This window comes from Crocuta crocuta, unplaced genomic scaffold (genome assembly GCF_008692635.1).
Source record: "Crocuta crocuta isolate KB4526 unplaced genomic scaffold, BGI_CrCroc_1.0 scaffold3, whole genome shotgun sequence".
Lineage (NCBI taxonomy): Eukaryota > Metazoa > Chordata > Mammalia > Carnivora > Hyaenidae > Crocuta > Crocuta crocuta.
In genome coordinates this window covers 9,432,976-9,448,991 of record NW_027529934.1, presented here as the reverse complement: position 1 = coordinate 9,448,991, position 16,016 = coordinate 9,432,976, and the positions used below count along the sequence as shown (strand labels likewise).

The window sequence follows — 16,016 nt, the reverse complement described above, 5'->3', positions numbered from 1 at the left end:
TATATGAATGGGATGAGCATGCTGGAGCCAACTGACCCCTAAATCTCAACTTTTTCATGGATGGTGGGACAAAAGACTCAACAGGTGAGCCACTGTATTTGTTTCCAGTTGATTTTGTAGTGAGTTGGAGAGGGGAGTTACTAAAATAAATTAAGAGAATGATAAAGCATTATTTTGAAAAACTTGCCTATGTAAGTGGTAGAAGTTAGATTTAAATAACTTTCAGAAGAAACAAAAATGTGGGAAAAATCATATTATGAATTTAAGAGTAACATTTAATTTAAGTGTTACTGCTGTATAAGAGATCATCAGCACCTGGCATGGACTTATGGTTATCATGGTTAAGATGCTGTGAGGCCCTAATCTAAGTTTAGATTCCAGAATTTGCTCCTGAGAACTCTCTGCTCATAGCCCTCTGGACTTGGACCAGAAAGAGCAGAGGGAAGTAATGGAACCTCATGAGCACTGCATGCCAGGAGTACCTAAGAATTTGGGGCAAGTGCATAGTCTAATCTAGGAATACTGGGCAAGTACATAGTCTAATTCCAGAACTAAATTAAAAATTATTTTTAAATGACATTTAACATCTCAAAATACTTACCTAGTTTCTCTTGCTAAGAAAGCATTTGAGAGCTGAATGTATTTGTGTTATAAACTTTTGAAAGAAGGTTTACTATGACCAACTCCAGGTGGAAAGAAATATCTTTTCTTACAAGGGACCAGTGATGCTGAGCAGAGAAACCAGCAATGTGCTTTCCACTCATAAGATGTGCACTCAAGAAAATGAGAATAAAGCCACAAAGGAGGAGAAAATACTCTCAAAAGACATATATGATAAAGAACTATTATTCAAAATATATGAAAACTCTTAAGATTCAACAGTCAGAAACTGCACAACATGATTCAAAAATGGGCAAAAAGAATTTTCAGTTTCCAGCCCAGCATGTAAAGAGCTTACAAATAGCCACTCCATCCTAACAAGTGAAAAGCTGACTAAACTGGAAAATGAACAATTATTCTAAGATCCATCAGTAAGGCCACAGGGCAAACCACTGCTCCTCATAACTGAAGAGACAGACAGGCAGATACGACGAATCACAACTTATCGCAACAGAAATCTCCATGGGAACCAGTCCCAGGGTAGGAAAACCTGAACTGTAATTGAATTGCTGGAGGCACAGTGTGGACAGGACTAAGAGAGAGACACTACAGGGGGACCTAGTCACAGATGGGCTGCCACACTTGTGTGAGTTTTACCTCCATGAATTTGACCAGGTTCCCGTGAAAATATCAGAGAAATGTCTCCTGATACTTCTACCACGGGAAGGTGAAAAGGAACCATCTTGAAATACACCAGAGTGCTCTGTTCATAAGAACACTTATTCGTAGGACAGAGTCTCATCTACCCAGACAAAAGAAAATAGCCTTAGCTGCTAGCGGATAAGTTGTTCAGTTGCCTTTTCCCTTTCCAGCTGAGGCAGCTACTGAGAGCCAAATAGCAAAAATCCACCCTGAGAAAACATGGTTGGTGGAAGGTGACAGTGTCAGGGGCCCAGCCACAGCAGGGGTATATTTTTGGAGTCTAATTCACCTTCCTCTAGTTCTTCTTTCTCTCTCTCTCTCTCTTTCTTTTTTTTTTTTAAAGGAAAACATTAGTTCAGTTCCAAATCATGTGTGGACAGGGGTGAGGGAGGATATTAGTCCAAGGGACGGACTCCTGCAGGAACCCCTCCAGGTCATAGGGGAGTCCTTGCTGAGGGAAATACTCATCTTCACGTCCCCCCACCCTAGTTACCCATTCCGTAAGGGATGGGAGGAGAAAAAGCAACAAAGCAACCAAGAGGCATGGGTGAAGTTCATGGTCCAGGGGTACAGGCTCATTGTTAGACTGAACCTAATCATAAGATTATAGAATGCTTCCCTTTCCTCCATACAAGTACATTATGAAAGACTGATTTCCTTTTAATGGGTACATCACATCTACCTTTCATCAGAATATTGCAAGGCATGCTAAAAGTCAAAAACAAAACAACAAGAACAACAAAACCTACCATATTTTGGAGACTGAATAAGCATCAGAACCAGAGTCAGATATAGCAGGAATGGTAAAATTATCAGATTAGGAATTTTTTTTAACTATAAATAACATGCTAAGGAATTGAATGGAAAAAATAGACAATATACAAGGACAGAGGGATAATGTAAGCAGAGAATGAAAATAAACAAATTGAAAAGAAATGCTAGAAATCAAAATATTGTAACAGAAATGAAGAATGCCTTTTACAGACCCATTAATTGATGGGTATGACTGAAGAAAGAATCCCTACACTTGAGAATATAAAAATAGATAATTCTAAAACTGAAAAGTAAACCAACAAACAAAAACAAACAATATCCCCCCCCAAAAAAAAACAAAAAACAACAACAACAAAAAACCCAAACAGAATATCAAGCACTATGGGACAATTACAAAAGGTATAACATATGTGTAATGGGAATACCAAACGGAGAAGAAACAGAAACAATATTTGAAGGAAAAATGGAGGAATATGAATGAGAATTTCTCCAAAATAATGTTGGACACAAAACCACAAATCAAAGAAGCTCAGAGACACCAAGAAGAATGCCCAAAACACCACACCTAGGCATATCATATTCAAACTTCAGAAAATCAAGACAAAGAAAAAAAATCTTGAAAAAAGCCACAGCAAACAAAGTAAAACAAAAAACACTTTACCTGTAAGGTAATAAAAATCAGAATTATGTCCAAGTTCTTCTCAGAAGCTAAGCAAGAAGAAAGTGAACAGGAATATTTAAAATGTTGAGAGAAAACCCCACCAACCTAGAATTCTGTACTTTTCAAAACTATCCTTCAAAAGTGAAGGTGAAATAAATACTTTCTCAAATGAGCAAAAACAAAAACCTGAGGAAATTTTTAGCCAGTAGACCTGCTCTGCAAGAAATGTTAAAAGAAGATCCTCAGAGAGAAGGAATATGATATAGGTGAGAAATTCATATCTACATAAAACTCATGTAAGAAAAAACAGATAATCTGAATAGAACTATATTAAAGAAATTGAATCAATAATCAATATCCTTCCAAAACCAAAAGCATCAGGTCCAGATGGGTTCACTGGTAAATTCTACCAACATTTAAGGAAGAAATCATATCAATCTCTACAACATCCTCCAGAAGACAGGATCGGAGGGACTACTTCCTAACTCATTCTATAAGGCCAGTATTCACCTAAAACCAAAACTAGACAAAGACATTATATAAAAAGAAAACTACAGACCAATATCTCTCATGAATATAGATGCAGAAGTTCTCAAAAAAAAAGCAAAGTAAATGCAACAATGTAAAAAAAGAATTATACACTGTAATCAAATTGGATTTATTCCAAGTATACAAAACTGGCTCAGCGTTTGAAAATCAGTTAATGTAATCCATAACATCAACAGTTTAATGACAAAACAATCACATGATCATATCAACAGATACAGAAAAAGTATATGACAAAATCAAAAATTCATTCATGATAAAACTCTCAACAGACTAAGAATAGGGAATAATTTCCTCAACTTGATAAATAACATCTATAAAAATCTAAAGGTAACATATTTAACAATGAAAAACTCAAAGCTTTCCCACTAAGATAAGGAACAAGGCAAGATGTCCTCTCTCACCACTGCTTTTAAACATTGTACTGGAAATCCTAGCTAATACAAAAAGCAAAAACAAAAAAACAAGAAAAGGAAATAAAAGGTACACAGATTGGGAAGAAAGAAATAAAACTGTCTTTCTTTGCATAATTAACAGGATTATCTACGTGGAAAATCTGAAAAAAAAAAAAAAAACAACCAAAACCTCTGGGAGCTAGTAAGTGATTATAGTAAGATTGCAGAATACAAGGTTAACATACAAAAGTTAATTGCTTTCCTATCCACCAGCAATGAACAAGCAGAATTTTAAATTAAAAACACATTACATTTGCACCTCACCCAAAATAAAATACTTGTGTATAAATCTTTAAAAAAAAAAAAAGGAAGAGATTTACATAAGCTAAACTACAAAACTTTTATGAAAGATATCAAAGAAGAACTAAATAGAGAAATGTTCCATGTTCATGGATAGGAAGACTCAATATGGTCAAAATGTCAGTTCTTCCCAACTTGACCTATAAATTCAGCACATTCTCAACCAAAATCCCAGCAAGTTATTTTGTAGATATTGAGAAATGGATTTTTGGAGAGGCAAAAGATCTAGAACAACCAATTCAATATTGAAGGAGAATAAAGTCATAGGACTGATGCTACCTGACTTCAAGACTTACTGTATACAACTACAGTAATCAAGACTCTATGGTATGAGTGAAAATAAATAGATCAGTAGAGCAGAACAGAGAACCAGAAACAGGCCCACGTGAATACAGTCAACCGATCTTCAACAAAGGAGCAAAAGCAATACAATGGAGCAAAGATAGCCTTTTCAACAAATGATGAGTGATAGAACAACTGGATATCTACATGCAAGAAAAAAATTAATCTAGACTCAGACCTTACGTCTTTCACAAAAATCAACTCAAAATGGATCATAGACCTAAAAGTAAAACATGAAACTATAAAAGCTCTAGAAAATAACATAGAAGAAAACTTAGATGGCCTTGGATATAACAATGTCCTTTTATTTCTTGTTTTTTAATGTTTTATTTTTTGAGAGAAAGTGAAGACTACAGGAGTCATAAGCAGTTTGCCCACCATTATATTCAGACAATGCAATGTTATTCAGCACTAAAAAGAAATGTGCTATTAAGCTGTGAAAAGACATGGAGGAGCCTTAATTGCATGCTATTAAGTGAAAGAAGTCAATCTGAAAAGGCTACATAAAGTATGATTCCAACTATATGACATTCTGGAAAAGGCAAAACTATGGAGGCAGTGAAAAGATCAGTGATTACCAGGGACTGGTGTCGAGGGAGGGAGAGATGAATAGGCAGAACACAGAGATTTCTAGGGCGGTGAAACTCTTCTGTATGATACTATAATACATGTCATTATACATTTGTTCAAACCATAGAGTGTACAACATCACGTGTGAATCCTAATGTAAACTATGGACTCTAGGTGATAATGTGCCAATAATTATAACAAATGTACCACTCTGGTGGGGTATGTTGACATTGGGGGCACGTGTGGGGGTGGGAGGAAATCTCTATACTTTACACAATTTAGCTATGAACCTTAAACTTCTCTAAAAAAATAGTCTTTTTAAACTATTTTTTAAAATTAGAAAAAATTTTTAATATTTTAATTTAGATTTTTTGAGAGAGAGAGAGGCAGACCGTGTGCAGTGGAGGAGAGACAGAGACAGAATCCGAAGCAGGCTCCAGGCTCCAAGCTGTCAGCACAGAGCCCAATGCAGGGCTCGATCTCACAAGCATGAGATCATGACCTGAGCTGAAGTCATACACTTAACCCACTGAGCCACCCAAGTGGCCCTATTTTTTTAAAAAATTGTTTTAATGTTTATTTATCTATTTATTTTAGAGGGAGAGAGGGTGGGAGGGAGGGAGGGAGAAAGAGAGAGAGAGAGAGAGTATGTGAGTGAGTGAGTGGGGAAGTGGAAGACAGAGAGGGAGACAGAGCATCCAAAGTGGGCCCTGCAATGACAGCAGAGAGCCTATGTGGGGCTTGAACCCATAAACAGTAAGATCATGACCTGTGCCAAAGTCAGACACTTAACTGACTGAGCTACCCAGGTGCCCCCCAAAAATAGTCTTCTAAAATACAAATGGAGGGGCGCCTGGGTGGCTTAGTCAGTTAAGCGTCCGACTTTCACTTAGGTCATGATCTCGCGGTTCGTGGGTTCGAGCCCCGCGTCGGGNAATAATAAAATAAAATAAAATACAAATGGAGCCCTCACTGCTTTGACAGTAATGGTACAAGTCTTTAGATTTATTTAGTCTATCCTACTAAATGGAGGCAGATGCTGGGTAATGCCCACTGTTGTACCTTCCAATGCAAAGGCTCACAATAGACATAAATAATATATAAACCATTTTTTATTTGTTAGATAGTTCCTAGGCACCTACTGCCACAAACCATTCCCCTCTAAGGATTCAGCTGTTAACATAGACATGGTCACTAAGTAAGGGAGACAGTCAAGAAATGAGAAAGATAAATAAGAAAGATAATTTCAATAGTATTAAGTTCCATGAAGAAAGAAAAACTAACGATAATCTCCTAAGCACTTAATATTTGCCAGCCATTATACTAAGAACTTGATATTACCAAGCTTAAGCCTCATAATAACCCTATAAATATTAGGGTTATTATTCATTCTAATGTTATAGACAAGGAACCTGAGGCTAGTAAGACAAAGCAACTTGCCCAATGGTGCAGAGCAAGTCAGGAGTGCAAAACTGGAATCAGATTCATTTTTGATTCTATGTCTCATACATGAATCTCGTAACTAAAAGAAAGACAGGAAAACTGCTTTTCCCATAAAGTATCCTAAAACTCTGAACGGAAAGGGAAGCATATTTGGCATTATGACAAAATCTATGGAAATAAAACATTTTCGAGCTTCATATTTTTTAAGTTTTTATTTTAATTCCAGTTAGTTGACATACAGTGTTATATTGGTTTCAGGTGTACAATATAGTAATTTAACATTTCCATACCATCACCCTGTGGTCCTCACAAGTGCCCTCCTCAATTCCCATCACCTGTTTAACCCTCCCNCCCCCATAATCATCAGTTTGTTCTCTATAGTTAAGAGTCTGTTTCTCTCTCTCATTTTTTATCTTGGCTTGTTTGTTTTGTTTCTTAAATTCCACATATGAGTGAAATCATATGGTATGTCTTCCTCTGACTAATTTATTTTGTCAAGCTTTATATTTGATTGACTCTTCTCTGTACTATGGAGGAATTGGCTTCATTTTGTAAGATCAGCTTCATTCTTGCTGGTGCATCCTATTTTACATATGAAGGTGTTACTATCCCAGGTATCATAAAGTATGTATTTACGATTACTATCTCCATAATGATAATATATATTTGCATAAATCCTCCCAACCTTTCTCACTTACTATACCCCTGTCCTCCAAGAAGAGCCCTCTTTGAGAAGCAGCAGACTCAGGTTAGAGGATCTGGCCTGAGCACATCAAATAAACACAAACACTCTAGGTGCACAGACCCAGCAGTGACATTGATGGCCCATGACCTATTTAAACACCCCAAATCATTGGCCAATATCCAGTTTTGTTTGGGTAATATCTACCCTCCCCCAAATCCTCTCTTAATGATCTCTGTCACAGAATCTAGTTCTTATGTCCCAAGGATTGTATCAGTGTTAATTATACACATCAATCTGTATGGTGATTTAATGTTACTCTTCCCCACTAGCCATTATGAAGAATACAGGAGTCATGAACAGTTTGTCTACTTTATACACAGCACCTTGTACAGTGCAGTCTGTGGTACGTATTAAACATCTGGTAACTATCACTTGACTAGATGAATGAATAGGAACATCGATGTTCAAGTGAATTGCTCATGACTATGTGAAGAGACTAATGTAGTTTCCAAGGAAAATCAATTGAGGATAGCTGAGGGGTTATCCCCAAATCAGCTCTTCCATGGCATTAACATGGGTGAGAAGAAGGGGAAAAATAGTGGGGGAGAGGGAGGGAGGCAAACCATGAGTGACTCTTGAATGCCAAGAACAAACTGAGGGCAGATGGGGGGGGAGGGGAAGGGGGATGATGGGCATGGAGGAAGGCACTTGTGGGGATGAGCACTGGGTGTTATATGGAAACCAACTTGACAATAAACTATTAAAAAATAATTTCTAAAAATGGCATTAACAAATCATGGGAAGCAATATGGTATGCTTGGAAAGAGATTCCACCTCAGAAAGAAGTAGGTTTTAATTCCAGCTCTGCCACTTACTGACTGAATGTTTCTGGGCCTCAAATTTCTCATCTGTGAACACGGGGGGTCATGTAATGATAAATCAACTGAGAAAGAGTCTGTGAAAATGCATGGCCAGAAAACATGGAAAGAAGAAGTAAGTTTAAAGACCCACTGAGTTAGTTTCTTCCCTGTGACCTAAGCAAGCAAATTCAAGTCAGATTGGTCTGAAAGTACAATGTTTATGGATGCCTTCAACCTTTATCCTCTCCAAAGGTCCTCTGCTGGAAGGATTCACTTGATATGAAGAGTCAGTTCAGATTTGCTCAGTCCTTCCCAAACTGTGAACTGAGTGCCAATAGTGGCTTACCAAATGTTTCTGGAGACCTATTCACCACTACTGCTTGTCTTTGGCAGTCTTTTTACTTCTAAATGAAAGATAAGGATCAAAGAGAATGATCAAGAATAGCCCAAAAGTTGCCAATATGACCGCCGTCTGAAAAAAAAACCCTAGGTTTGGGTATAAACATTTCATGGTGCTCAGTGAGGATCACTCGTTGAGACAGATTTCTCCCTACATTTGAGGTGAAGTATTTTCAGTGGTGCCTAACTTCCTTACTTTTTTTAAGGGTACGGTGGAAAGAATATATGTTTGAATGGAATGTACGTGTAAAGTTAGAGAAAATAAAATCGCGAAGGCCTAACACAAAGAGCTAAGCCACAATTCAGAACTTTCTCTGAGGTTGAAAAGGAAGTCTGTCAGCCCTAGAATTAACTGAGCCATGGTGAGAAGCACAGAAAACTGGATTCTTGGTGAACTGCTGATACCCCCAAGTAAGAAATAAAGCAAACACATGGAATTAGCCATACATGACTTCAAACCACTGTCTATTGGTCAATCACAAAGACTCATATAACAGAATGAAAAAAACCTTAAATCATATAAAGTTCCATACAAGAAAAGCCACATGATTGGAAGTCTTAAGGAAAATCAAAGTTTGACTTCAAAAAAGCTTTCCTCTGGGGGCAAAAGAAAGATGGCAGCATCTGCCTTCAATCCATTGTTGACTTGTTAGGATTAGCACACTCTATGGTAACTTCTCAGTGCTAATTTCACAAAAGATAAGCAATCTACTATTGAGAAACCAAGACAAATCACTAAAAAGTTATATCAGAGACTAACAACTGTACCACAATTTACTAACAAAAAAATAGAACATCAAACTCATCTTCGGGGTAGGTAAGTTTGTGCAGTTGATTGCCTACCTCCCAATTACAGACATGAAAACTCCCAACGGCCAATTTAAAATCAATTGTTTCACAGAATCTGTATCTTGGTTAAAACTGAACAAAGATTAACATCTGGTCACAAGATCTAAGTGAGTGGGAAATGGGAGAAAGAAATATTCATGGTGAAGTTTGTACATACATGGACAAATCCACATTTCCACGGAGGAAGCAAAATAAACAAGATTTATTTCTCTGAACTTCCGCAGAACATGTTAGAGTTTCATTTTTACACCAACTAAAGTGGTTGTCTACTTGTTTTATGAGTGTAAGCCTTATCTCTTGCAGCAAAATACTAAGTTCTCAAGGAGTGGAACCAGGTTTTGCACAGCATATACAATTTGAAGGGTCCTCTCTAAGAAAAAGAATACAAAATTGTGAATATAAATGATGTAAAGGGTATTGCAAGTAAGTGAGGGGCCCTGGAGGTCAAGTACCAACAACTTTACAGGAAATTCACCGCAAGGATGAAAACTGACCAAGCCTTATATTTGTTTCACCCAAATAGTGTCTTTCAGAGTACCGGGTATTTTATAGGCATTCAGCACTTGTTGATTCCACTCATTTCAGAAGCAAGCAAAGGACAGGAGTAGGAGATAAAATTTAAGGCCAAGCCTTGGCTCATCCAACAGGTCAAGATAAATCTTAACTCTTTTGTTCAGTTATATCTTAAATGATAGTTTGAACTAAATGTAATTTGTTATGTAATCTGTTATTTAATAACTGTCATCCAGTTAATCTTATAAAAATCAAAAACTGTATACCTCCCATGAAAGAACAAAGAGAAGATTCAAAAAATCATCAAATAAAACCTGGATGTACATGAGTCACAGACTAAACACTCTAGTTCCTGTGTGTATGTCCACTATTTATGATGAACAGCTGGAATTCACATGCATTCCTTCACTGGCTGTGGGCATCTGTGGCCTATTATCAGTAGAGCTACCCATAAGAAGAGGAGGTTGTCAATTCCAAAGAAAACTTGTAGGAGTTTTTGAGGTGTTGACCTGTTTACTCATACTGTCTGCCAACACTATACCGCATGTACTGCACCCTTTCTATATTTATGGATAGAAAGAAAATTCATAGAGTTCTCCAAATTCTATTTATAGGTGTTGATATCATACAAGCAAACAAAATATGAAAGAAATGACTTACTAATCCCACAAGTTTATACTCTAGGCTTAACATTTTTAAGTGCTTAACATTTTAAGTGCATACAAAAAAGTACAGAACTTCCTATCCATGCTGAGGTCCAGAGTTATCATATACAGATCAATGTATGATAAAGGATAGGCATTTTTCAATATTCCTGAATATAAACATATGAATAACCATTGGTTCAAATGATTTCATTCTACATTGCATCTATGAGAAAAATAACTTGAGAAAAACCCACTGTTATCAATAATCTTAATCACATTGAAATAGAATTTTATTATTAAAGGCCTTATTTAAGAGGGATAGAATGACCACATAAAAATTTATTTTANCAAAAAACTAATGTCATAATATTAAAGAGTTATAATTAGATGATAATAGTCCCAAATAAAAATAAGTAAAGGATGTGAAAAGATATAAACAGAAAAACACAAAGGCCCAGTAAATGTTTTAAAGATGCTAAACCTCACTCACAAATGTAAGAAACTTAAAAACAATGAGCTATTTTTCAGTGGACAGATGATGGTAGAAATGGTTTCAAGAGTAGATGTGAAAATATTCACAGTTCACAAGGGTGTGGGGAAAGCAAGGGAACAGGCCGCTCATTCTCTGAGGCCAGAACTGTGGTCGGTGCAACTTTCTGAAGGGCAATTTAGCAATATCTTTCACATTTTAAAATATTTATATATTCTGCCCTATCGATCACTCTTCTATGAAATGATCGTATAGAATTCTCAAACGAGTACTTGAAAGATATATATTTAAAGACACTCTTTGAAGCATTGTTTAAAAATTTTAAAAACAGGAGGGACCAGATGGCTCTGTTGGGTGGCATCTGGCTTCAGCTCAGGTCATGTGATCTCAGGGCTCATGAGTTCGAGCCCGGAATCGGGCTCTGTGCTGACAGCTCAGAGCCTGGAGTCTGCTTTAGATTCTGTCTCCATCTCTCTTTGTCCCTCCCCCATTCACGCTCTGTCTCTGTCTCTCAAAAATAAATGAACATTAAAAAAAACCTTTTAATAAAAAAAACTTTAAAAACAAATTAAAAAACTGGAGAGAGCTTAACTTTCCATCCATAGAATAATCTACTCAAAAAATATTATAAAGCCACCAAAAAGAATATGGTAAATCCAGTTATATGTGATTTTGAAATAACTGTAACTTACATTTCTTAAGCTTTCAATATGCTGGCCACTGTTTTAAGCCTTTCACATATGTTAATTCTCTTAACGAATAAAAAAATCTCCAAGACAGAGAAGTAAAAACGTTGCAGAACAGACTCTACTATGATTCTATTTATGTCTTATAAAAATATGATATTTTGATAAATATCATATATGAATAAATATTATATAACTGTATATAATGCACACACACACACTAACACACATACAAGCCCAGAAAATTTGGTGAAGAATACAAAAGAATGGTTTACAGTAATCACCTAAGAGGAATGGAAAATGTTTACTTTTTACAATTTTCTGAATTGTTTGAACTTTTCACTATACACACGGATACTTCTGTTTTTAAAATGCTAACACGTATTATCTGCCTAATTAGATTATGGTCTAATTTTTTTTTCTTCCTACTTGTACAATTTTTTTAAAAGCCTAATGAAAGATATTTGGGGAAATGTAGTAGGAGAAAACAGAAACGTTTCTTTTTATACCCTTCTATGAGCCCATGAGCACATAATGCTTCCAAAACTTTTAAAAGAACTATTTAAAAGTCAGTAGTCAACTACTCCAACAAAAACAGCCTATCTCATTTCCTTTCTTATGCAGGAAACCCCAAAATATAAGGATTTAAATGAGAACTCTCCAGTCTCTAAAACAATTGTTTGGCTGATGGTTTTTCTTCCTCCCACTGTCAAGTCAATTTAATAATATACTAAAAGGTCAAGTTTAATTATAAATAAAGCAAAAAGAAGGGGGGAAACAGAATTATCAGTATGTGAAACATAATATACACTGCTCCACTATCTGTAACATACGACCTAACAACATAAACCGAGGATAATATTCATACAGCAGTCAGTGCATAGTGATTGTTAATAATATTACCATCATTATTGAAGCTACCACCCGTTAGATTCTTCCCCTGGATCTAATACTGAGCTCCATATTTCATATATTAGCATATTTAATTCTTCCAACAACCCAATAAGATTCCTAGTTAATGGCTTATTTACTAGAATAATATAAAATTATTAAAATACGGAGAAAATTTTAGGGGGCAAACAGTAACTGCAATCTATGTACAACGGAGTGTAGATTTATGGCATGAACTCCCCAATATATTATAGATTTTTCTAAGTACTTCTACTAGAAATAAACCATAATGTGGCTCCTGAAAAGTCTTCAAGCCACGTGTTGCAGAGTATTTCCTTCCAGTGAGTCCTTCCTCATACAGCCCTCTCTACGTACTGAGTGCAGGTGACTCGGAAACTCAGGCCTCCCCTCTGCTCAAGGCCTTTCTCGACGTTTCTGTCATCTCTCAGACTGCTTTAGATTCTTACCTGTCCAGCAGCAGTTCCAGCACCTCTTTGGTGGAGGCAAAGCCTCTGTATGTTGACAGGAAGATGCTGATATAGGTAAAGTCATTGTCCCCAAAAGCCGTCAGCAGGTTCTCTACGAGCTTCTCCAAGGTGCCCGCTTTTATGGTCCTGATCTTACAGGTCTCGTACTGACTGACTGTATGTCCTGGAGGGAGCTGGTCCCCTTCAACCTGTACAAGAAATTCATTATGATTATGATCAGGCAAAAAGACTCCCTAAAGGAAAACCACGATCACTGGAACGGTGGAAGCAGAGCATATTGTGTTTTCCGTGCTCTTCCTTAATTCCCCTACAAGCCATGTAAAGCAACCATCCCCGCCCGTGCGCATAGTAGAGTGAGGCAGTGGTGACGGTGTTCGAGCTGCTTTATTTCATAGTGGCTACACTTGTTTCTACTTAATCCCCTGTCAAGAACTAGGTTGCTGGCGTATTTTATCAAGAATGTTTTCCGTGACCCCAGGATCAAGTTTAGCAAAAGTAATCAATCATCCCCTTTGTACTGTTCCATGGTACGTTGTCAAACTCATTCTTTTTTTTTTTATAGTTTATTGTCAAGTTGTTTTCCATATAACACCCAGTGCTCATCCCAACAAGTGCCCTCCTCCATGCCCATCACCCATAAACTCATTCTTTTTTTTAATTTTTAAATGTTTTTTATTTATTTTTGAGAGAGAGAGAGAGACAGCATGAGTCAGGGAGGGTCAGAGAGAGGAAGTCACAGAATCCGAAGACAGCCTCCAGGCTCTGAGCTAGCTGTCAGCACAGAGCCCGACGCGGGGCTCAAACCTATAAACCGTGAGATCATGACCTAAGCCGAAATCAGACGCTTAACCGACTGAGCCACTCAGGTGCCCCAAACTCATTCTTAAAGACAGCTCCTACAGTGGTGTGCTGGAGCTGACTCCTACTGGATTTGGAGAGCTGATTGTTAAATTCTTAGGATTTGTGTGAGTCGGCTGACATATCACCAGGCTGAAAAATTAGGAGTATATTTGGATATCTGTGGAGATCTGACCATGATCTGGTGTTCTTCAGTCCACAAGAAGCAATATCCTTCCTGATTCAATATCATCAGGATTCAACATAATTGACCAAGAAGTGGCTATACTAAACAACACTGGGATAACCTCTGGGGAGTAATGGGAAAGGTGGGTGTGTGTATGACCCCTGCTTTCCAGAGACTTGCACTGCTCAAGACAAGACGTGACAGCTCATGAGAAGTAGCTGTCATATGAGAATGAAACTGTGAATAATACGGGCAGGTACAACTGCACCCTGGCAGACGTAAAACATAAGAACTGATTATTGATAAAGATACGTAAGCTTGAACACTGAGTATGAGGGAAGAGAAGCAAACTGAAAACAGAGCTGTGCCTTACATCCTGCAATAAATCTGTGCGTAACAAATGATACAAAAATGCAATTTTCAGCTTAACTTGTCCTTCATTAGCACGAAGATGACCTACCCAGAGGATCCTTTTCTAAAGCAAATAATCACCTTCAAAGATGGAAACAATCCCCAGGCAGGTTTTCTGAATTGTAAGTTTCAATTGCTCTATGTCAGGTTTTCCTAAATTGAAATAACAGGACGCGTGAAAATTAAGGAAGAGGAGCAAAGAGGGGAATGAATCTCTGAACGACGACACGGTGCTCACTGAGTAGCACATTTGCTTTCTCTTCACCTGGCCTGTCGCATGTTAAACCACCGGGAGGAAATTAGCTGGCAAGATTGCCTCCAGTAAGGCCGAAGTGGTGGCAATCGCTTTCAGAAAAGGGTTAGAAGAGCTGAATCTCATTACGTCTAACTGCTAAGACGAGTTACCATTAAGACTCCAGGTTCCACAGTGGATGACTTTATTTCTTTATTTCACTCTCGAAGGATACTTTCACTTTACCAAGGGAGGGATCTGGTTCAGGCAAAATACCAGAGGTTTCTGTAGGCCTCGAGGCCCCTTCCACCCGTTGACTCCGACCACGGCCTGATAACTGCTCTTTATCACTCTCTGTGAAAACACGCCTAATAGTATCCATCTATCCTCACGGGAGTGTCAACTCACTTTAAGCAGAAACTATAAATGAAGAGGATGTATGATTTCAAAGTCTAATTTCTTGTTTTACTAGTTAGTACGGGGTTGTCCTACCTAAGTAGGTGCTGTAAAACACGAGTCCTAAAACAAAAGGTCTTGTGGTCAAGTTTGAGAGCTATAGAGTAAAACAAAGTCAAATACATTTCTTTCGTACTGAATTTCTTAAAGTCTTCAATATGCCCACACGTGATGAAACTCTAAGAGACGGACACATGATCATGATAACGTGATCCTTCCAAATGGACTTCCCTTTACTCTGAAGCATCTTGCAGATCGTCAGGACGAACATATTTTACAAAATGTTAGCTTAGTAAGTCACTGCGATGCATTTAAACCATCATTCACTTTTGCCACTTTTCACTTAAAAAAAAGACATTATAAAACACAGTGTTAATTTTTATCTCCAAATATCTCTATGTCCCTTTGACGTCTTTCTTAATATCAACGCGTAAAGGTGTTTTCTACTTTTTACTCTGTCTCTTCAAAAGATCTGATCCCAAATAAATGATCAGCCTGGTAATATGAAAGAGCAGTTTAAAAAATAAGCTTCAGTGTCAAATGTTAACAACAATGAAAGGAATGGCTTCTCATTCTCCAGGGATATTCAAGCTCTAGTTCTAAATCAAGCTTCCTTACTTTGTGACAATGTTCCCTTACCAGACAATTTTGCAATTTGAGGGTTCTTCTTTACTCACAAGGCAAATTCCACTTTACATCTTTTCTTATGGAAGTAGAAAGCTACTTAAAAGAAGAGGATTTTTCCCTGAGCACCGATGTAGCCAAAAATTCACACACAGAGAAAAATGTTTGTCAAAGGGCCTGATGAAGTGGGTCCCCCTTTCCTGCCAGAAAGCAGAGTTGGCAGGAAGCCAAGGCTCTCCCTTGGGAATGGAATCCTGTTACTCATTAACCCAGTCGCTTCCTTTTGGTCCTCCTTTTCCTCTGGAAAAAAAAAATCCCAGTATGTGTGTCTGATCCCCATACCTCTCCGGAATGGTTTTTGTCCCTCA

General features: G+C 37.5%; 1 protein-coding gene across 3 annotated transcripts in view; it reads right to left on the bottom strand.

Moving 5' to 3' along the window:
* The window catches only part of RGL1 (ral guanine nucleotide dissociation stimulator like 1), a 163,529-nt gene that overhangs the window by 74,455 nt on the left and 73,058 nt on the right, over positions 1 to 16,016 (bottom strand). For all 3 annotated transcript variants that reach the window (XM_077763256.1, XM_077763258.1, XM_077763257.1), the window contains one exon: positions 12,881 to 13,089. In XM_077763256.1, coding sequence (XP_077619382.1) covers positions 12,881 to 13,089 — 209 coding nt within the window. The remainder of the gene's footprint in view (positions 1 to 12,880; positions 13,090 to 16,016) is intronic.